General features: G+C 42.3%; 1 protein-coding gene across 1 annotated transcript in view; it reads right to left on the bottom strand.

Moving 5' to 3' along the window:
• Positions 1 to 23,228, bottom strand: part of LOC120989842 (alcohol dehydrogenase 1-like) — a 74,088-nt gene extending 50,860 nt beyond the window's left edge. Inside the window, exons 1-4 of the mRNA XM_040418198.1 lie at positions 23,141 to 23,228; positions 19,390 to 19,491; positions 9,743 to 9,884; positions 4,582 to 4,669 (exon numbers count right to left, since the gene is read on the bottom strand). Of these exons, the coding sequence (XP_040274132.1) occupies positions 4,582 to 4,669; positions 9,743 to 9,884; positions 19,390 to 19,491; positions 23,141 to 23,158 (350 nt within the window). The 5' untranslated portion in view covers positions 23,159 to 23,228. The remainder of the gene's footprint in view (positions 1 to 4,581; positions 4,670 to 9,742; positions 9,885 to 19,389; positions 19,492 to 23,140) is intronic.
• Positions 23,229 to 24,398: the final 1,170 nt, after the last annotated feature.

Below are 24,398 nucleotides of genomic sequence, written 5' to 3'. Positions count from 1 at the left end.
TGGGTTATTCGGGTCTTTGATGACCCGATAACCCGGAAAGGACGGTGATCGGTGGTGTGATTATACATCACCAATCACCGTCCTGCGATCCTGTGAGGTGGCAATCACGTCACCTCTTAGGATCGCCTGCGATTGGTCCCCATGCGGCATGTCGGCGGAGCCCGGCAAGTTTGAATCTCCGCCGCTGCTCTCCTCCCTCATTCCGGTCCATGGAGCGGGGAGAGCAGCAGGAGATCACGCTGTCCACCATCTTGTGAGTTTTTTGTGCCATGAGGCATCTTAGGAGGCAGGGGCAGGCAGGTAGTGGGAGGTGTAGGCAGGGGTAGTTAGGGCAAGCTTAGGGTTAGATTAGGTTAAAAAAAAAAAAAAAAAACTTTTTTGGTCTGTGAGCCCCCTGATCAGTTGTCTGGGGTTCACAGCAGTTAGCTGTGTGACCCTAGACCCCCCCCCCCCCCCCCGGGGTGCTAAACCAAAGGTTTTGGTTTTTTTGTTTTTTCTTTGCCTGCGCTATCTGTTGCCGGCACTCTTTGCGTCCGGCGACTGTTAGCGCATCGCCCACCCTGCCCCACAGCGCATTTGTCTATTTTTTTCTTTTTTACACTTTTTTTTAAAACTTTTTTTAGTTAGGGATCTTTCTTTTTTTTTTTTATAGCTATAGGGTAAGTGTGTGAACACCCGTGCCCCACACACACGCACACCTAATAAAGATTTACACACACGCACATACACACGCAGACACACACTCCCATATGGCCCGCCAGACGTTCTCGGCCGAGGAGGCATACGTCCTCCTTGCCTCCGAGTCCGAGAGCCCCAGTGAGGATGAGGATGACCCCACGTTCCTGTTGTCATCTGCATCCTCCTCATCATCAAGCGATGATGAGCCCCCAAAGCGCCAAAGCGGCGGATCGAGGGGACCCCCATGCTAGGGACCCTGTGGCCCTGCCTAGTACGAGCAGCTCTAGGGCTCTTACTAGTTTTCCGGCCCACCAGGTCAGTCCACCTGAGCCCCCTGCAGGTGGACTTGTCTGGTGTACCCCAGAGAACTTTGAGCCCGCAATTCCTGATTTTGTTGGTGAATCAGGAATCCAGATTTACAGTGGGCCTCACTGAATACGACTTTTTCAGTCTTTTTTTCAGTGAGCAGATGATGGAGCAGATGAACCTGTACGCCCAACAGTTCGTCGCTCAACACCCGGGCTCGTTTTTGGCTAGGCCCGGTGGCTGGACCCCGGTAAGTGCAGCCGAGATGAGGACGTTTTGGGGCCTCGTGCTGCATATGGGCCTAGTCAAAAAGCCCAGTGTCAGGCTGTACTGGAGTGGGGACGTCCTCTACCAGACCCCACTCTACAGTATGGCCATGACACGTTCCCAATTTGAGGCCATCCGGAAATGCCTGCATTATTCAGATAATGCAGCATGTCCCCCCCAAGGTGATCCTGCCTATAACCGTCTGTATAAGATACGGCCGGTCATCGATCACTTTGGGGCCAAATTCATGGAGGCCTATGTACCTGGAACGGAGGTCGCGGTTGATGAGTCTCTCATTACGTTCAAGGGGAGACTCATTTTCCGCCAGTATGTTCCCTCAAAGTGGGCCAGGTATGGCAAGAAGCTGTACAAACTTTGTGAGAGTACCTCAGGGTACACTTACAAGTTTCCTGTGTACGAGGGGCGAGATTCCCGTATTCAACCCCCAGAATGTCCCCCCACTCTGGGTGGTAGCGGGAAACTTGTGTGGGACCTTATGCACCCACTGCTAGATAAGGGTTACCACCTATACGTGGATAACTTTAATACTAGTATCCCCTTGTTCCAGTCCCTCACCGCCAGATCCACGTTCGCTTGTGGGACCGTGCAGAAAAATCAGCGTGGCCTCCCTGCCTACCCCCTCCAAGTACCTATCCCCAGGGGTGAGACCCGTGCCCTTACCACTGGAAACCTGCTGCTGGTCAGATATAAGGACAAGAGGGATGTCCTTGTACTGTCCACAATTCATGGTAACGGCATCACCCCTGTCCCTGTGTGAGGTACCGTGGCAACGGTCCTCAAGCCCGATTGTATCGTCGACTACAATCGGTATATGGGAGGAGTTGATCTCTCTGATCAAGTCCTCAAGCCATATAACGCCATGCGCAAAACCAAGGCATGGTACAAAAAAGTTGCGGTCTACTTGGTGCAGGTTGCCATGTACAAGTCTTTTGTACTGTTCCAGAGCGCTGGCAACACAGGGACATTCCTCCAGTTCTATGAGGCAGTCCTCAAGACCCTGATCTTTTCTGACCGGGAAAGAGCAGGTGGGACTACCTCAAGAATTGGAGGCGCCCGGATCGTCCCTGGCCAACACTTTCCAGGTGTGGTCCCCCATACTGGAAAGAAGGGACGAACCCCAAAAAAATGCAGAGTGTGTCGCAGGAGGGGGATACGGAAGGACACCACTACTCAATGTGACATGTGCCCCGATCATCCGGGCCTCTGCGTTCTTGGTTGCTTTAGGGAGTACCACACTTCCATGGAGTTCTAAATTTATAATCCCCTTCACCAACTTAGCAACTGACTATTCAAAAAAACGATGGTTCTCAGACTTGAGACACCCTCTGTAATAATCTCCTCTGTAAATATACCCCTAACCCCCCAGATTAACACGGTAAAAAAAAAAAAAAGATTTTTTTTTGTCACCTTACATAAAAAAAGTGTATTAGCAAGCGATCAAAAAGTCATATAGCCCCCAAAATAGTGCCAATAAAACCATCCCCTCATCCTGCAAAAAATGAGCCCCTACCTAATACCTAAATAATTGTAAAAAAAATAGACTTATTAGGTATCCTAATTGAATTACTGACGTGATATCAGATCTAACAGAATAAGGGGGCGTTGAATGGGCGGTGTTTAGGTGTGATTTGGGGCAGTATTTGGGCTTGGTTTGGGAAGGACTGGGAGGGACTGTGGTCAGAGTGGGTGGGGAAAGGTGCAGGGTTATGGGAGGGGAAAGGAGTGTGACCACCTGTCACTTTTGGAATTTTGGATATATTAAGGAATTTGATCAGGTAAAGAGAGTGAAGAAGTGAGAGTCTGGTCACTAGTGTATTTGCTGGAAGGCTACTGTCATCACAGATTCTAACAACTAGTTATACATTACAGATTCCTGAAAAAACGGCCAGGTGTTTTTTAGGGGGAAATACATTTCTTTCTACACCTAATAGGCTTATTGCCATACAAATTACATTTTTGCAAGTACTGAGTCCTAGAAATCAGTTTCTATTTACTGTTTTAACTGAGCATCTCAGACGGTGCGTTATAATCATCTTACTGAATGCACTGCAATATAATGGGTAGATACAGCAAAAACATTTTACATCAGTAATGCAATTTATAACCATGTTACTGAAGCCATTACTGCATCAAATCATCTAGTTCAAAGATATTTCACTGCAAAAAATTGCATTGTTGCAAGCTGTGTGTTAGTGAATGTATGTTATTACTTTCAATAATTTACCGCAATAATAAGGCAAACACTATTACCATAGCTGTGTTACTGAATGTGTTGTACAGTGAGCGATTACTGCATCAGACTGGCTAGTTCAAAGGCGTGAATTTACCATTGTAAATTGTCAATGCCAATGTGCAGTTTGTTTGTGGAAGGGGAGGGATTCGGGATATTTAATTGCACCTCTGTTTTTAAATTACAGAAAATAAAGTACTTTGCAAAAACAATCTCAATTTTGCTAGTACCATTTAATAATCTGTTTACCAAACCCATGACTTTTCATTTATGTGCCTCATAATAAAATGTCTGGAAAATGGAAGACTGAAAAATGTCTGAAAAATAGTAGCAGCAGTAGCACCATCATCCATCCAGTAATAGTAGTAATGACATTTGTAGCCATGGTGGTGAGACTTTTTGTTCACCGTTGCATGTGTTAATCTTGTTAATATTAGAAATCTTCCAAAAAGAGAAATCGAATTTCAAGAAGTTTGCTCTAACTTAAATGTATAGACTAGGAATGAATTTAAAGGAGTTATCAAGGAAATGATAATGATGACCTATCCTTAGGTTAGGTCATCATTATCACATCAGCTGGAATCCGAGTTCTGGCACTCCCACTGATCAGCTGTTTCAGGGAGCCGCCACGCACACCAGAGCTATGGTGAGCAGAGCTGACATCCGTCAACTTTCCAAACACAGCTCCGTACATAGTACAGTGGTTGTGTTTGGTATTGCAGCTCAGCCCTATTCACTTTAATAGTGCTGAGCAGCAACAAGGCCACGTGACTGATGTACAGTAACATCACATGGCCTAGGAAGAGGCAACTGCACTTATGGAGCACTGGCTTATTCTAACAGCTAATTGGTGGGGGTCTCGGATGTCAGACCCCGCTGATCTGATATTGATGACCTTTCCAGAGAATAGGTCATCAATATTAATTCCAGGATAACCCATTTAAGTTTACCTGTTTTACAACAGGCACAATGTTCCTGCCTCAAAAAATGGCCCCAACCATGAAATTCAAATTTTTTAACATTTGTTTTTACACACACAAAATATTGCATACATACATTTAAATAGACAAAATACGTACAAATCTTTGCTGCAGAAGTTACTCTCTGGATTTAGACAACATCTACATTTTCCACATTGAGGAACAAACAGCGGTATGACTTTATCTCCTGAAATAAATACCAAGCGAAGATTGAAACATAGGGCCCATTGAAAAGGGAGACCACAGATCCTGTTGGTCCTATTCCTTTCCTTTTTCTGAAATGAGTGCAAATAACATATTCTAGATGGATGTGCTTAGAATGAACGTATGAGCTTGTAGGAGAATTTAGCCCTATCCCAAATATTCCTCAAAACTCATGTCCACCACCCAGACAACCCCCAGTCTAAACCTAAATTTAACTGCAACATAGAGAAGATCACACAGAAACCCAAACCCCTTCAAGACCAAACCCATTTTAATTTTTGCATTTTTGTTTTTTCCTTCCCACGTTCCAAGAGCCATAACTTTTTTAATTTTCCATTCACACAGTCATATGAGATCCTATTTTTTGTGGTACAAGTAGTATTTTTTAATAAACATGTATATATACTCCAGCTCACCTACTAGATTAGAATCCAGTGCACGGAGAGGGTAAAGTCAGAGCCGGAAAGCATCAGAAGAAATAAATCCAGCCCTTGTTTAAAAATCGTTGTTGCGCTTTATTGATTATTCGTAGAAAAATAAGGCCTCATGCACACGACCGTGACATTTTTTGTGGTCCGCAAACTGCGGATCCGCAAAAATGGGAGCCGCCCGTGTGCCTTCCGCAATTTGCTGAACGGAACGGGCGGCTGTCAATATAATGCCTATTCTTGTCCGCAAAGTGCGGACAAGAGTAGGACATGTTATATCTTTTTAGCGGGCCGCGGAACGGAGCAACGGATGCAGACAGCACACAGAGTGCTGTCCGCATCTTTTGCGACCCCATTGAAGTGAATGGGTCCGCATCCAAGCCGCCAAAACGGCGGCTCGTATGCGGACCCAAACAACGGTCGTGTCCATGAGGCCTTAATCACAGGAACATGACACAATTGCATCTGTTGACGCATTTCAAACACAAGCTGTGTTCTTAATCATAACCATTGTAATGTTCCTGTGATTTATTTTGCTATGAATAATCAATAAATCACAACGAAGATGTTTTAACAAGTGCTGGATTTCCTTCTTCTGATGTATTTTTTAATGTTACCATTTATTTTGGGTTTTGACATGATGGCAAAAAATGACATGATGTTCTTATTCTACGGGTCAATATGATTATGGCGATAGCAAACTTGTATAGTTTTTATTTTGTTTTACTACTTAAAAATAAAACTTTTTTTAAAATTTCTGACAACCATAGCTTTTCTTGAATTTCCATCCATGGAGCCAGTGGCGTACCGCCAATATAGGCAGACCACGCCGTTGCTATGGGGCCCGCGGCACAGGGGAGCCTGGAGCTCATGGAAGCTCCCTATGTATACTCTGCACAAGACACAGTTTAATCTTGGGGTATTGAGGCGGCAGGTGGCCCGCCCACTTGTGTTCTCCCACTATGTCCAAGAACTGACCCTTTTCTACTTATCCCCTGGCGATGCAGAGTAAGGACAGCCAACCTAACCATCTCCCGTTAGCCAATAAATTCTATGGAACCACCTCCTGTTTGCCCATACATTCTATTGAATCTCCTCCCGTTTGCCCATACATTCTAGTAAACACCTCCCGTTTGCACATACATTCTAAACCACCTCCAGTTTGCCCATACATTTTAGGCAAGAGAATTGAACGTCACTCCTCTAGGAGATAGGTGGTGCTCAGTGGTAAGGGGGGGTAACAGTATTGATAGAAAACCACGGCACTCTAAAGAAATTTTATAATGATTTCCTATTTATTTCATTATTTTTGTTTTATTGTTTCAATCCATCCGCAAAAATAATCACTGGCCAACGTTTAGGTCATACATAGACCTTGTTCACGGCCTTAGTTTTGTAAGTAATGTAGATGGCGGATGGTGTCGCCATCCGCCATCTACATTACTACATTACTTAAGAAACTAAGGCCGTAAACAAGGTCTATGTATGACCTAAACGTTGGCCAGTGATTATTTTTGCGGATGGATTGAAACAATAAAACAAAAATAATGAAATAAATAAGAAATCATTATAACATTTCTTCAGAGTGCCGTGGTTGCCCATACATTTTGTTAGGGGTCAGCGTGACTTCAGGACATGCGCAGTATTACAATCGGCATTACTACATAGTGAGGCATGGACCCGATCTCCCCTCAGATACCTACCTGTGTATGAATTTTGTGTAAGTACTGTACATACGTCTCACTGATCTGCACATTTTTCTGAACTGACAGATGTTTATATTTGCTCATGTTTTTTTCTTGTACATTTATTTATGTACCTCCTGAGTCCTCTATGAGCCTACAGGCCCCCCTCCCCCAGCTCATCACTCACATCACCCCCCTATAATGCCCCTAAAATGCCTGAGCACCTTACTTACCTCATGCCCCAGCACCCGCATTGCTCCTGATGCCCGCACACCCGCCACTGCCTCCCTCCTGTCACGCAGATGAAAACATCCAGCGACATGGGGGGAAGTCAATAGCAGGCCACGATTTTTTATTGATACCATTTTTGAGTGTGTGTGACTTTTTGATCACATTTTATTATATTTTTTGGGGTAAGATAAGTGATGAAAAAATGGCGCTGGTTGCAAAGGGGTTAAGATGTGGGGGATGGGCTATGCCAGGCTTTAGCACAGTGGACAGAGGCAGGAGGAGCGATGTGTATGCGGGCTCCTGACCTGCACTCGCTCAGCTGTAATCGCATACATATGGCGCCCTGTGTCCACCGTCCTGTGTCCACTATGCTGAAGCCTGACATAGCCCATCTATGCCCGGCTTTACCAAAGCAGACAGGCAGGAACAGGGATGTGTTTTTTAAGTTACTGCAGCAAAGTTAGTTAATAAAAAAATAAAAAAAAGATTTATTCCTAACGGTTTCAGTAGGTCATGTATACATGTCTTTATTGGCAAATGGGGGGGTGGCAGGGGAGGAGCCAGGACAGGAGGTGGGATGGACCAGGGGTGGGTAGTGGGCGGGGTTAGGGGGCCCAATGCAGATTCTTGCTAAGGGGCCCAGTGATTTCTATGTACGCCCCTGCATAGAGCTGTATGAGGGTCTCTTTTTTGTTGATAAAACTGTAGTTTTTAGTAGCACCATTGTTATGCTATGTAGGACTTTCTGATCATTGTAATTCTATTTTTTGCATAGCTCAGCAGACAGATTACTATGACAGCCCTGGGAAGCCTCAGCAGGCCTCAGACATGGTGTCATGGTAACCGAGCAGAATCCCACAATTTGACTGTGGGGCTCCGATCTAAGGCAAAGGGAGCTGTATCCCTCTGCTTTATCTCACAGATGACGCAATTGCTTTTGATTGTGGCATCTGAGGGGTTGAATAACAGGGTTTGGTTTGATCGCCATTCCGTGTCATTGTGACCGGAGGCCTGCTGTATTATACAGCTGACACCCGCTGCGTATGGAGCGGGCTCAGTTCAGCAGGCCCCTCCATACAAACCATGACACATTATCACGTGCATGTACAAGATAATGTGTGAAGGGGTTAAAAATGTCCCATAGCTCCCCAAAATGCAGCATGTTCCTAAACATCACTTTCACTATGACCTTTCTTTGCATGACATGCCCTCCTAGAAGACCTAAAACTCCCAGGAGCCTTAACACTCCAGTCTTTACCTATTCAAGGGAAGGTGGAGATTGTTCTGCACTTAGGAAGAGATTGAATGGTGCAAGGTATGTAAGGAAATGTAGTCTATATCCTCGAAGCTCTACCATTGCATTGTCTTAGGTGGTGCGTACAATTCAGTATAATATAGTGTTGAGCGTGAATATTTGATTAGCGAATTTTAATTCTCGAATATCAGCACTTCGCTAATTCGCGAATATTTCGAATATAGTACTATATATTCGCTAATTCGAATATTCATTTTTTTTTTTTTTTAAGTTGTTCCCACTTCCCAAAAGCAGTTCTACTTACATGTCCGGGGGACTCCGTGCTCCTTGCCCGCTCCAGTCAGTGCCCGTTGGCGCGTCTGCCGAGTGCCGACTTCCCGTGCGCATGGAGCGTCCCCATCACCATGGGAACGCTTCCATGCTAGAATGTACTGTCGGATGTGAGAATCACAGTCATCTAGACCACGCTCAAAGTTGGATGCGCAATGCGAGTAAAATTACGCATTGAGCATCCAACTTAATTTTGTGTATAGGCAACGTTCCTAATGGTTGGCTTGCTAGAATTAACGAATATAGAGAATATAGCGCTATATTCGTATTCGTCATTTCGTTAATTCTAGATAGCCAAACAATAGAGAAGTAAGTTGCATATACCCTGCTCTAAGTTGGATGCGCAATGCGAGTAATATTACTTAATCTTCTCACATTGTGCATCCAACTTAGAGCGGGGTATAGCCAACTTTCCTAATGGTTAGCTTGCTAGAATTAACAAAGATAACAAATAAAGCGCTATATTCTCTATATTCGTTAATTCTAGCAAGCCAATAGGAAAGTTGCCTATGGACAGCTCTAAGTTGGATTCGCAATGCGAGAATATTAATTTGCTTATTTTTTGCAATAAATAGAATAATGATTTTTCTGCATTTATTGCAAAAAATAGGCAAAGTAATAGTCTTGCATTGCGAATCCAACTTAGAGCTGTCCATAGGCAACTTTCCTATTGGCTTGCTAGAATTAACGAATATAGAGAATATAGCGCTATATTTGTCATCTTCGTTAATTCTAGATAGCCAACCAATAGGAAAGTTGCCTTATACAATACGCGAATAATTAAATCGCATATTATTAGCGATAAATAGAATAATGACGAATATTTGATTTCGATGAATATTCAATTGAATATTCGCGAAATATCGCAAAATCTAATATGGCACCTCTCGCTCATCACTAATATAATACTAAGGGAAAACAATGAAAAAGTATAGAGCAAAGTAAAGTAACTATTTTATTTTTATAGAATTATACAATTATTCAATTGTAAAGATTTGAACATTTTTCTTATTTTAAATTAAAAATTGCATGACATCAGTAGCAGTTGCCCAACTCTCTGTATTGCTTTATACTATAACTATGTATGTACATAATAATTAAGTTATCCTCAGAAACTTTATTCTTACCTGGTTTAATGTCAGTTACACTTGACCCCACACTCTCCACTATCCCAGCACCTTCATGCCCTAATATAATTGGATATTTGACATTACTTAATGAGCCACGTAAAACATGTTCATCCGAACGGCAGATTGCTGTGGCTATAATCTGAAAAAAACAAATATGTTTTCATTTTAAGAAAACCTATACTGTATATGCTACAAAGGGCCCTTACAATATTTTTTTTTTATATATATCATACTATATGATGTCTGTTATTTTTTTGTATATGTGGTGACTAGTAGTGTTGAGCGAGCACCAAAGTGCTTGTGTGCTCGAGTAGAACACTTCACGATGTGAAGCACAACGGAAGTCAATGGGAGAACCCCAGGCACCCCCTGCTCTGAGGAGGGGAGGGTGTCGGCACTCTAGTTTGGCATAGGAGTCCCTGCTCTAACTCCATATATAGCTATGTCCTTATATGGAGTCAGTGCTTGGGGGCACCCTAGTGTATTTAAATCTAATTTAGCCTGTATTTCAGAAAATTTTCTGCCGGGATTCAAACTCACGACCTTCTGTATTAGAGGCAAGGCACTTAACCATTCAGCTATAATAGCTGCATAGCCAATTATTTAAAAAAAAATAAAAATATTTGAGACTTCTACTGTACTGTATTTCTACTGAGACCTATACAGTAGAAGTCTCATATTATTATTTTTTTTAGTGACTGGCAATGCAGCTATATAATGTAGTGGTTAAAGTTCTGTAATGCAGAAGCTGTGAGTTCAAATCCTGTCTCAAACTTTTTCAGAAATAGAGGCCACACTTAATTTAAACATACAGTACAGACCAAAAGTTTGGACACACCTTCTCATTCAAAGAGTTTTCTTTATTTTCATGACTATGAAGGTATCAAAACTATGAGTTAACACATGTGGAATTATATACATAACAAACAAGAGTGAAACAACTGTAAATATGTCATATTCTAGGTTCTTCAAAGTAGCCACCTTTTGCTTTGATTACAGCTTTGCACACTCTTGGCATTCTCTTGATGAGCTTCAAGAGGTAGTCCCCTGAAATGGTTTTCCAACAGTCTTGAAGGAGTTCCCAGAGATGCTTAGCACTTGTTGGCCCTTTTGCCTTCACTCTGCGGTCCAGCTCACCCCAAACCATCTCGATTGGGTTCAGGTCCAGTGAGTGTGGAGGCCAGGTCATCTGGCGCAGCACCCCATCACTCTCCTTCATGGTCAAATAGCCCTTACTTTCAAAGTTTTCCAATTTTTCGGCTGACTGACCTTCATTTCTTAAAGTAATGATGGCCACTCGTTTTTCCTTACTTAGCTGCTTTTTTCTTGCCATAATACAAATTCGAACAGTCTATTCAGTAGGACCATCAGCTGTGTATCCACCTGACTTCTCCTCAATGCAACTGATGGTCCCAACCCCATTTATAAGGCAAGAAATCCCACTTCTTAAACCTGACAGGGCACACCTATGAAGTGAAAACCATTTCAGGGGACTACCTCTTGAAGCTAGTCATGAAAATAAAGAAAACTCTTTGAATGAGAAGGTGTGTCCAAACTTTTGGTCTGTACTGTGTGTATATATATATATATATATATATATATATATATATATATGTTTTTAGCCATAATATATTTACACATATTATTATATATTTAGAATTTATAATATATTATAATATATGTAAATATATTATGGCTAAAACATCAGTAGTAGTTTCCCACATATTATGCATTCATATATATCAGAAGTATGATTTTTTATATATATATATATATATATATATATATATATATATATATACACAGTGGATATAGAAAGTCTACACGCCCCTGTTAAAATGTCAGGTTTCTGTGATGTGAAAAAATGAGACAAAGATAAATCATTTCAGAACTTTTTCAACCTTCAATGTGACCTATTAATTGTACCTATTGACCTATTAACAAAAGCCATGGTCCACAGAGAGCTTCCAAAACATCAGAGGAATCTCATTGTTAAAAGGTATCAGTCAGGAGAAGGGTACAAAAGAATTTCCAAGGCATTAGATATACCATGGAACACAGTGAAGACATTCATCATCAAGTGGAGAAAATATGGCACAACAGTGACATTACCAAGAACTGGATGTCCCTCCAAAATTGATGAAAAGACGAGAAGAAAACTGGTCTGGGAGGCTACCAAGAGGCCTACAGCAACATTAAAGGAGCTGCAGGAATATTTGGCAAGTACTGGCTGTGTGGTACATGTGACAAAAATCTCCCGTATTCTTCATATGTCTGGGCTATTGGTTAGAGAGGCAAGACGAAAGCCTTTTCTTACGAAGAAAAACATCCAAGCCAGGCTACATTTTGCAAAAACACATCTGAAGTCCCCCAAAAGCATGTGGGAAAAGGTGTTATGGCCTGATGAAGGTTGAACTTTTTGGCCATAATTCCAAAAGATATGTTTGGTGCAAAAACAACACTGCACATCACCAAAAGAACACCATACCCACAGTGAAACATGGTGGTGGCAGCATCATGCTTTGAGACTGTTTTTCTTCAGCTGGAACTGGGGCCTTAGTTAAGCTAGAGGGAATTATGAACAGTTCCAAATACCAGTCAATATTGGCACAAAACCTTCAGGCTTCTGCTAGAAAGCTGAACATGAAGAGAAACTTCATCTTTCAGCATGACAATGACCCAAACATACATCCAAATCAACAAAGGAATGGCTTCACCAGAAGAAGATTAAAGTTTTGGAATGGCACAGCCAGAGCCCAGACCTGAATATAAAATATATAAATCTAATTTAACCTCTATTTCTGAAAAAGTCTGTGATGGTACTTGAACTCACAGCTTCTGCATCACAGCCCAGAACTTAAACCACTACACTATATAGCTGCATAATCAGTCACAAAAAAAAAAAAAAAATATGAGACTTTAAGTATTCCTATACAGTAGAAGTCTCTTTTTTTTTTTTTTTTAGTGACTGGCTATGCAAGCTATATAGTGTAGTGGTTAAAGTTCTGGGGCTGTGATGCAGAAGCTGTAAGTTCAAATCCTGTCACAAGCTTTTTCAGAAATAGACGCTAAACTTAATTTAAACATATATACTGTATATATAAGTTTTTAGCCAGGAACCATCTTCATTACCACTTGCAAAGGGCCAGTTTTTTAACATTCAGATGATAAACTGATTTCCTCCAAGGGTAATGCGTATTCCAACTGCAGGCCCAGACGGAACAGCACGTATAATCACATAATGGCATCAAAATGTATAGGCTCACTTATAAAAACATACACAGATAATAAAAGTTATGAGAATTGTTGTCCATTTCTCACAGCTCCCATAGTGTTTCCACTAGTAATAATACCTCCTATAGTCGCCCCAATATGCATAATCCCCCAGTAGTATTTATAAAGACCCGATGCAGTTCCCCCGTAGTTATAATGACCCCTTGTAGTGCACCCTGTATGATAATGCCCACTGTAGTGCCAGTACATATAATGCACCCCCTGTAGTGCCCATATGTATAATATCCCTTGTTTTATAATGCCCCCAGAAGTGCTTCTGTAGTCCTCTGGCCTGTATTATAATGCCTCTACAGTATTGCCTCCTGTAGTATAATTCTCCCTGTATTATAAAGCCTTCTGTAGTGATCTTGCTTGTATTATAATGCTAACCCATAACACTTCCTGTTCTATAATTCCCCCTGTATTATAATGCCCCATGTAATGTTCCCTGTATTATGTCCCCGCCGGAAGTGCTAGCATCTAAAATGCATGTACACACACTGCCTGTAGTATAGTGCTCCAGTGAAGTGGTAATATAGTATATATAATGTTTCTCCCCCCCCCCCCCTCCCTGTAGTGACCCTGTAGTATAATCTCTCCCTGTAGCAGTAGTATATATAAAAGACTCTCAACCTGTAGTATAATGCCACCCTATAGTGGCCCCCATGGACTAGTATATATAATGGTTTCCCCCTGTATGTGTCCTGTAGCATAATGCATATATATATACAGTCAGGTCCATAAATATTGGGACATCGACACTATTCTAACATTTTTGGCTCTATACACCACCACAATGGATTGGAAATGAAACGAACAAGATGTGCTTTAATTGCAGACTGTCAGCTTTAATTTGAGGGTATTTACATCCAAATCAGGTGAACGGTGTAGGAATTACAACAGTTTGCATATGTGCCTCCCACTTGTTAAGGGACCAAAAGTAATGGGACAATCGGCTTCTCAGCTGTTCCATGGCCAGGTGTGTGTTATTCCCTCATTATCCCAATTACAATGAGCAGATAAAAGGTCCAGAGTTCATTTCAAGTATGCTTTTTGCATTTGGAATCTGTTGCTGTCAACTCTCAAGATCAGATCCAAAGAGCAGTCACTATCAGTGAAGCGGATCATCCTCACAGATACAGCTTCAGGACACCAGGTTCAAGGTCCAAACAATGCATTTATTGTGGCACACCAGCAAAAATAGAACAACAAAACAATAATAAATAAACACCTTGTACATCTGGGATCTACCTAAACACAGTCATATCCCTGACTCATCTAAAGCACCGTTCAGACACGGTCATCACATGCGACTTTCTTAGACAGAAGTCCAGCTCACTTCCAGGCTGTAACAAAGTCAGTCCAGGCTATCTCCCAGACTCGTGGTCCCTCAGCCTTGCCCGGCTGAGACCACATTCACAGAGCCTCCAGGCTTCTGACCATGGGTAACACACTCCCTACTTACTGACACCCTGGGAGGTGCTTTATGCCAGCCTGAGTACCTCCAGCTGCTCTCCCCTGTATCAGCACTTACTAACGAGCATCCTGAGCAGGCAGAGCGGCTGGCAGCGTTACGTCACTCACTGACGTCATGCGCCTGCTCCTCCCACTTTATGAATGAAGCAGACGGAGCAGGTGAGTGACGTTACGCTGACAGCCGCTCTGCCTGCTCCGGATGCTCGTTAGTAAGTGCTTATACAGGGGAGAGCGCAACTTTAGTTAAAGTTATTAAGAGGCTAAGGATTACTGTTTAGAAATACTGTTGTGAGCAGGGGCAATGTTATGGGGGGGGAATCTGTGGATGACACATATATAGCAGTGTCATCCATAGATCTCCCCATAACAGTGTCATCCACAGATCCTCCACCCCATAATAGTGCCATCCACAGATCCCCCACCCCATAATAGTGCCATCCACAGATGCCCCTCCCCATAAAAGTGCCATCCACAGATCCCCCCATAACAGTGCCATCGACAGATCCCCCACATAACAGTGCCATCCACAGATCCCCCACATAACAGTGCCATCCACAGATCCCCTCCATAACAGTGCCATCCACAGATCCCCACCCCATAATAGTGCCATCCACAGATGCCCCTCCCCATAAAAGTGCCATCCACAGATGCCCCTCCCCATAAAAGTGCCATCCACAGATCCCCCCATAACAGTGCCATCGACAGATCCCCCACATAACAGTGCCATCCACAGATCCCCCACATAACAGTGCCATCCACAGATGCCCCTCCCCATAAAAGTGCCATCCACAGATCCCCCATAACAGTGCCATCCACAGATCCCCCACATAACAGTGCCATCCACAGATCCCCCATTATAGTGTCATGCACAGACCACCATTAGTTCAAAACCCACCAAAAGAACACCTTTTGGTTAAAAATATTATTTTCCTTATTTTCCTCCTCAAAAACACTGGTTTAGAACAAGCCACTGCTTCTTTTGATACTGACGTTTGTTTTTTTATTTTTATTTTTTCATTTTAAAAAGTACAAAGGTGCCTTTCTGTAGCCATGATTTTTTTGATTTTTTTCATTCATATAGCTTTATGAGGGCTTGTTTTTTTGCAGCAGAAGTTGTTATTTCTAATGGCACCAATTAAAATTGCAGGCAAGTAGTGGAAAACTGTAAAGAAAGTATTCAAATGGAGTGGAGTTGGGGAAAAAACGCAATGCCGCCACAGTTTTAAGGGTCTTGGTTTGATGATGTTCACTATGCAATAAAACTGACCCTTTCCCTTGATTCTCTGGGTGAGTAGTTGGAAAAAACATATTTTTTTTTTCTTTATATTCTGACTCCCATAACATTTTATAGTTACAGCTATGGGACAGCGAGAGGGCTTATTTTGTTGTGGAATATTCTGTATTTTTTATTGATACCATTTTGGGGTGTGTATGACTTTTTGATCACATTTTATTCACTTTTTTGGGGGGTTGGAGGCTATAATTGCCAACTTAATTGGGGATTTTTCAATATGCCATTCACCGCATGAGATAAATATTTTTATATTTTAATAGTATGGGCATGTTTCAATGTGGTGATGCTCATAATGTTTATTTTTTCATTGTTTATTTTTATTAAAATTTTTCTTTAACTTTGCTTTTTATTTTTTTAAGTCACCCTAGATCAGTGATGGCAAACCGTTTAGAGGCCGAGTGCCCAAACTGCAACCCAAAACCCACTTATTTATCGCAAAGTGCCAACCAGGCAATTTACCCTGAATACTGCAGTCCAATATAGTAGACCTTCCATGTACTTTATCATGTAGCTATAATATCCTGCCTACATTCGGTGCGCTACCTGTGCCGTTCATAGCTCGCCCTGCGCTGATGAATGGCAGGAAAAGTCTAAGGCATATTGGTACACCATAGACTTTTTCCAAGGTGCAAGTGCCCACAGAGAGGGCTCTGAGTGCCGCCTCTGGCACCCGTGCCATAGGTTCGCCACCACTGCCCTAGATGAATATGATATGAAACCATTAGTTTGCCCTTTGTATTCTGTGATGGATTTTTATCTATTACAGAATACAGGATTCAGTATATTCCAATGCAGTGCTGCCACCTGCAGGCCAGCATTGGAATATACCAGTAATAGGCCTGGAAGCCTTGTACAGGCTTAGACCTATTACAACGCCTTCCCTGGTCTCAGCCAGTTGAAGACATTCCATGCCGGAAAGCACACAGCTTCCGGTTTTAGCGCTATCAGAAGCCATCGTCATATTTTCAAAAGGCATCTGACGGTGGATGTCGGGAAGGGGTTAAATAGGCTGTTTGTTAACACCATCAAGCATGTGTTTACCTATAGCTATATATGCCAGTGTCACTCTGACATTATTTACTATTGTTTTGTGATAATGAGCTTGAAAGGGAAGAGAAAGAGAAAAACATTCTAAAGAAAATTTAAAAAGAGAGGAAAACAAGAGAGAAAAAAATATGACCTCAGAGTGTCACACTTTAATTTTCAGGCTTATTGGACAACTTTTGATTCGGGTAAAATCGATTCGGACTCAAAGCAAATTTTTGGACCGATTCGTTAGAATCATACCCGAAATGAAATTTCAAGACAGTCGCTCATTTCTACAGTAGTAGATCTACACAACATCTCTATGACAGCAATAGACATGTCATAAATAAAAGCATAATGTCATCAGGGTCTCGCTCACTCTTCAGCTTTTTGGCTTTAATACTCACATCTCCTGTACTGTTTGAACATGCAGTCCCAGTCCCTTTTATCTGTCCCCTATGGCCCCTTGGAGACAAGCGAGTATTCCGCATGGGTGCAATGCGTGATACGGAATCTGGACCCATTCATTTTAATAGGGCTGTGTACATGTGCGTTGGTTTTTACGCATCACTTGTGAGTTGCGTGAAAATCGCAGCATGTTCTATATTCTGCGATTTTCACACAACGCTGGCCCCATAGAAGTGAATAGAGCTGCGTGAAAATCGCATCCGCAAGCAAGTGCGGATGTGATGCGTTTGTCACGGATGATTGCTAAGAGATGTTGTTTGTAAACCTTTAGTTTTTTATCACGCGCGTAAAACGCATCAAAATGCATTGCACCCATGTGATAAAAACTGAACAACTGAACGCGATCGCAGGCAAACCTGAATGACTTTGCCTGCACAATCGCACATTTTTCACTGAACGCATTCGCAACGCATCCAGACCTAATCCGGACACCCTCGTCTGCAAGGGGCCTATTTCTTGCTCAACTGCTGATTGTGGCAAAATGTAGGAACATATGAAACATATAACAGGCCAACACCTTTTTTCAGTGACAGTATAATGCCACATGCACAGTTATCGCCAGTAAACCAGCTTATCATCCTTCATATTTAAAATGCCATCCCTTCGAGGTAGAATACGGTTTCCATTACATAGAAACAATGTATTGTCTATGCATTTCACCTGACGGGATGCCAAGATTGCTTATGTTTTTTGAGTATTGGATTGTGGTGATTAATATCACCTTGGTGGCCCTATTTCAACTTTTCACTGTGTATTCAATTACCCCCTAATTCCACATTTTTGTTCCCTGTACTGCCTTACTTTTACCTGTGCTTAAAATAGGGTTGCTAGGCATGGTCCGTCTATCTGTTGAAGGACGGAGCACGCAGAGTGCAAGGTCACATTACTGACAGCCAGGGACTGTAAGTAAATGATTAAAGCCAGGTCCTCCCCAGCAGCTGATAACAGTGCCTGGGCTGTGTGCACTTCTCCCTGTCCCTGCGCTTGGCAGACGCTCCCTCACTCAGCAGAGCTGGAGAATGCAGAGTTGAAGCAGCACACAACAGGGAAGGGAGATCTGCCATCTGCTCAGTGTATAAATGAAAGCAACATGTGGTAAGAGGACCCCTTTGTGCTTCAGGAGATTAACCCTTTAGGTGGGAGGGCTCTGGTTACTGACACTTTTGGGGGACTATTGTTACTGGCTAGTAAGGGCAGGCGGGATTAGCCTCAGGGTGAGGGCAGTGGCGGCCATCTTAACTGAATAGTGAAATTGCAGTTTTATGCAGACTGGTTGTTAAGGGCTGAATCTTATTAAATATGGGGTAGGTCAGTCTAATAGTAACTGATTCTGGAATATCATGTTATTAGTAACTACATATATGAAAATTTAAATTAGGGTCTAAATGTGACAGTTATCCTTTAAAGGGGTGTTCACGTAGATAAAAGTTATCCCCTATCCACAGGACAGTGACCCCGGTGACAGGAAGAGAGCGGCTTTTTTACCGCCTCTGCTTTCTCCTCTGCTTGGTGCATAGTGTGCCGTGATCTCTATGCAGTAAAAACAGCTAAACCACTTCCTCTATTGGTCCTGACAATCACTTGATCGCTAGGTGTGTCGGGGGCAGAGTCTTAGCAGATCCTGATCAGCTCTGCTTGTGTAAATGCCTCCACAGGTTTTCCCCTCTTTTGGGAGCCTCAGTTCGTGTCCATTTCTGTGCTTAAATCCGCGAAAAGGTGGTCAATGATGCTTCCGTGAAGATGGCCATGATGGATCCATGTGTCCGTTGTTTGCTGTTTTGCCATCCGTGTTTCACTGACACTACACAGCTGAATAATAATAATTCAAAACATCTCTTCCTAATGATCCGTGAAACATGGTTGGAACGCAGATGGCATAGACTATAATGGGCGTGATGGACAAAATAGAACCTGCATCTGTGCTAAAAACACTGACCCATGGATCGTGGTAAAAAACTGATATGAATGGGTACATTTGCTGTCAATGGAGAACACATACAGCATACGTACGTGGAACAGTGACATGTGAATGAGGCTTTACAGTGGAAAAAGTTATAAAAACAGTGTCAGTGTCCTCCAGAGGTCTTTTAATGATTTAATAATTTACCTTGATGCGAACTTGGTGATCTTTTGGTGGTGCAACTTCAATATCCTCAATGCTTAGTGGTTTGTTGGGTCCCCAACACACTGCAGCCTTGCATTTTATAATCTAGGGAGGAAAAAAAAAAAACTATCATTTAGAATGATTTGCTTTGGGTTAAACAACATAATTTAGAAAAATTCACAGTTTATGTCATTTATATTTATGTCACAGTGCATTATACATCTATCCCTTTAACACCTTTGGCTTTTTAAAGATGGCACTTACTTGGGAGCTGAGGGGGCGCCATAGTAAGTGGGTGTCTGCGGTTTAACACCCACAGACATAACTCCGATCACGGGCTTTTAAGAATAAAGAATAGGAAATCCATCAGGGCCTGGAATTTTGTTAACAGGGGAGTTTTTTAAAGCTGTTTGAAGTTCAGAAAACGTAAAAGGGGAATTTAGCTTGGCCGTATTCAGCCATGACTGTATGTGTTGTTTCCTCAAGGTTGTCTGAGCGGGGGTTAAAGTACTTTGCAGATTATATAACTGTTTGTAGTAGATTTGTTTGTAGTAAAATTGTTCAGCAATCAAATCTGTTTTATGGACTAGCTGTGAGTCCGAAGATTTAATATGGGATATATATGACGCAGCCTTTCTCTTTTTAAGTTGAGGGAACATTAACTTTGAGGCTTTATTGCCATGGGCATAATATTTGTATTGGGTTGATAGAAAAAGTTTGGCTGTATTAGCATTTAATATGTTTTTTTTCGGATTCGGATCTCAGGGCTTCCAGATGTGCCAAAGTGACAGCATTTAACGATCTTCTATGTTGCATTTCCAATCTTGAGATTTCTAATGTAAGCTCTGCAATTTTTTTTTGTTTTTTGTTTTTTGTATACGAGCCTAGAGCATTCAAGTGACCTCTAATGACTGTTTTGTGAGCGTCCCAAAGCGACATCGGGGACATATCTGCCAACTCGTTCAATCGGAAATATTCCTCCAGCAGACCAGCCAATTTTGAAATGTGAGGGCTACGCAATAGCGTCTCATTGAGTCTCCATCTATATTCTGCCTTTATAGATATAGATAGACATTACCAAAAGTAAACAGTTGAGGGCCTATTGTGCCTTTAACAAAGATGAATCTACCATTCTCGTCTTGTAACGTATCATGATGCAAAAGTAGGGTATTTTTATGAATAGCAATACTGACCCCTTTAGAGGCAGACGTGGGGGAAGGGTTGTGATACCATTGATTATAGAGCAAGTGAGATAGCCTAGGAATGTGATTTGTGCGAAAATGGGTCTCCTGTAGTAGGGCTACTTGAACCTTTAGTTTATGTAAATGCTGACAAACTTCACTCCTTTTGGTAGGAGCATTCAAACCCTTAACGTTATACGTACAAATATGTAGGTGAAATATACAAATAGGGCTATTTGCCATACCTGTTCCAGCGAGATGTGAAGTAGGCCAAGGAAAGGGTGGGGGAGGAGGGAATGAGTGGGGAAAGGGCCCACAAAAGGGAGTGGAGGGTGGGAGAAACAATTGCAACAGATAAACAGATAACAATTCTTAACGAATAAAGTCCAATTGATGGACATATGTACTTGGGGGAGGGTGTCAATCTTGGGTGACCAAGAGACCCTTTGAGCCCACTATTGTGGAAAATAAACTTTCATTGAATAATCTATGCTGAGAAATGCAAGGGGGAGAGCTGTAGTGGAAAGGAGACAAAAGGAAGATAAAAAGGTGAGAGAAATAAGCTGCAGTATAGGCCACTGACACTAGGTGTCGCTCTATAACCACAAATCAGCAATATTGCGATTTACATATGCGAATATAGCACATAGATACCCGAGTCTTCAGTGGCACAGTAACCTAAGCGACGAGGAAAAAAACTATACTGAAGGAAGGACAGGTAATGGAGAAAGGTAATTAAGAAAAAAAGAGAGAGATATAGATGCAAGGTAGAAAGGATGGTAAGAAAGAGAAAGAAGACAAAGCACTAATGCCCATATGTTTATCTCACATGGCTGACGCGATCCATCATTGAAGTGGCAAGAGGGTCGACATCTCAAAATTTCAAAGGAGAGTCACCATGCAAAAGTTCGCCTTTCACGTGGTAATATGGCGAGGGGTCTTCTTGGGTCTCCGTTGTTTAGTAGAAACGTCCTGCCAGGTATCCTTGATGGGTAAAGATGACCAGTCCGGTATATCCAGCTCCTGTATGTCCAAAGCCTCACAAACTGTTGTCAAGTCCGCATGGCTCCTAACTACCTGTTTTCGGAGTGGGGTATTAATTAGGAGTCCAAATGCGTGTACCCAGCGGTACGTTAGCTTCTTCTGGTGCAGGACCTCTAGGAGGGGTTTGAGATGTCTCCTCTTCCTCAGGGTCATAGGTGATAAGTCCTAGAGCGCCACTATAGATGCCTCAATTTCTGCTGTCTTGTTCGTTCTTGCGGCGGCCATGATCATCTATTTTACCGCAAAGCTTGACATGCGGCATATGAAGTCCCTGGGGGGATCCTGTGGCTTTGGTATCGGCCGAAGAGCTTTATGGATCCTGTCCATTTCAAAGAGATCTGTTTGGCTATCTAATTCCCGCCCATCAGTGCCAGTGACGTCACCGGGGTTCCTGGCAGCGCCATGGAGAGCACCGGTACGTCACCTCTGGGGTGAAAATTGAGGTATGTACGGGTTCAGCTCTGAACCCGGACAACCCCTTTAAGAATGATGTTGCAATTTTGCAACTTTTCAGGAAAAAAAGTACAGGAAAGTGCTATGGTTCTACAAAGCTGTAGAAGTTTTGCCTGTTTTACAAAAATGTTAGTAGAATATAACAGCAGAATCACAACCCATGGCTTCCCTCAATAAGCAACAGTATTTGTGACTAAGGCTTCTTTCACACGGCCGTGGTGCTCCCGTGGCCGTATTGCTGCAAATCCAGAAATGCGGTGCGCTCCGGAACGGAATCACAGAACGGAACCCCACGGAAGCACTCCGTAGTGCGTGCTTCCGTTCTGCAAAAAAATAGAACTTGTTCTATCTTTTTGCGGAATGAATGGATCACTGACCCATTCAAGATGAATGGGTCTGGATCATCTTGGCTGCCGCACTGACGTTGCCCGTGCATTGGGGACCGCAATGCACGGAACTAAACCACAACGGCCGTTTGAAAGAAACCTAAAGCATTTTCTCAATGTAGAGCTGCAGCCCTGGTTTAACACTGCATGTTCTTCAACGTTCTCACTGCAAAGTTGCTCTCCCTGCCATCTGATATACGGGAAACTGCAGCACAGACCAGGGCTGCAATCCATTAATTCTCAGGATCAGTCACGTTGGTCAGACCGTCAGAAATTACAAAAAGTCAGTGTCAGAACTATGGGCAGAATACTGAATTGTTGTTGGCAAGTCCTGAAAGCTCCTGCTGAATTGTTTTCCTAACTAGAACTTGTGTAAAACAAACCTCTGAAATGAACATTGAATTTGCACGCAGTGTTTTTTGTCTGGCAAATCCCAGAATATTTGTCAGGTAGGGGCTGGATCTCTGCTGGACCCAGAGAGCATTCCGATTACATATGGCAATAATGGATCTAGAGAGCTCCGGCAGGCTGTTGTTCTCTACAGCAGCCTACTAGCAGAGTGAAACAAGCTTTATCATTTAACTTTAAACTAATGGTTATGGACAACTCATTTTTTGGGGTTGTAAGATGACTAGAATGTTCTGACTTATCTATTGTTAATACATCATTTAGAATATGCTATGTACTTACTCTCCCAGCAGTTGCCATTTGATGCGTCCTTCTCTTCACAATTCTTACTTAGAAGTGTTAAATTTAACTAGCACTGTTCCTTATATAAACGTTACTGATTAATCCTCCCATATTTCACCCTGACGTTAAAATGGCTAAATGCCTAAAACTCCTCCCTAGGCAAATGGCTATAAATAAATAAGTAGAATTTATACAAAGAAGCCAGTATCACAGTTAATTGCTGTAATAAATACCTACTACTTAAAATACTAATTACAGTAAACATGCCAAAGGAGCAACTACACAATCAAGTCACATTATTAGACCACCCCATTATACTTTCATTGTCAGCAGTAGGTAGCTCATGAAGATAGTCATAGGCTGTCTGTGCACATATCTTTCGTTGCTGTCATGGTTAAAACGGGTTGCAAAAAGGGATGATTTTTTTGCTTTCAGGCCAAGGATGACAGTAGTTCTGAAACTGTGCAATTTTTGAATAGTTTGCATGCTGCTGTGGTGAAAGTGTATCATGAGTGAAAAAAAGGCACCAATGTGAATAAGTGACTTACAAACTGCAGAGCATTGGATATGAGAGGTGAAAGTCGGCTATGAAGGTGCAAAAGGGCAAAAACATGTGGTGCAACTCAAATCAAAATTAACCAGGGGGCTAGCAAGCATGTCTCTAAAACAACAGTTCAGTGAACCTTACACTTTATGAGGCTTTAAAGCAGACAGCTGGTCTGCTAACAAAGTGGTAGTGGCAGAAAAGGTTTCAAATTTCCCAGAAGTATCAATATTGGACCTCCGCTGTTTGGCAAAGGGTTGCCTATTCAGATGACTAATCTTTTCCACTTTATCGAACAGATGGATTTTGGGATGTCAGGCAAGAAACATCATTGAACAAACACCCTGAAACGACTTTTGGAAGAACACAAGCTGGTGGTGGCAGCATTATGGTATGAGGAATGTTTTCGTGGCATTCTCTAGGCCCACTCATCCATGTCAAAGGCACACTCAATCAATTTGGGTATGAATCCATCCTTGCAGATAAAAAAAAAAATCCATAAATGCTGATTGTCTTCCCTGGGGCAGATTTGATCTTCCAGTAAAACAATGCGACATGTCACATGGCTAGAAATGTCCAACATTGGTTGGAAGAGCATTCTCTGTTTTAGCTAACCTGTGGAAGGTTTGAGCAGTACTTACCCTTTCATAGTGCTAGTTTAACAGCCACTTGATCACAACTAATAGAGATGAGTAGGGTTGAGTGAATCCGAAC

Source organism: Bufo bufo, chromosome 2 (genome assembly GCF_905171765.1).
Source record: "Bufo bufo chromosome 2, aBufBuf1.1, whole genome shotgun sequence".
Classification (NCBI taxonomy): domain Eukaryota; kingdom Metazoa; phylum Chordata; class Amphibia; order Anura; family Bufonidae; genus Bufo; species Bufo bufo.
The sequence above is the reverse complement of the archived record's forward strand: the minus strand, read 5'-3'. Positions and strand labels throughout refer to the sequence as shown.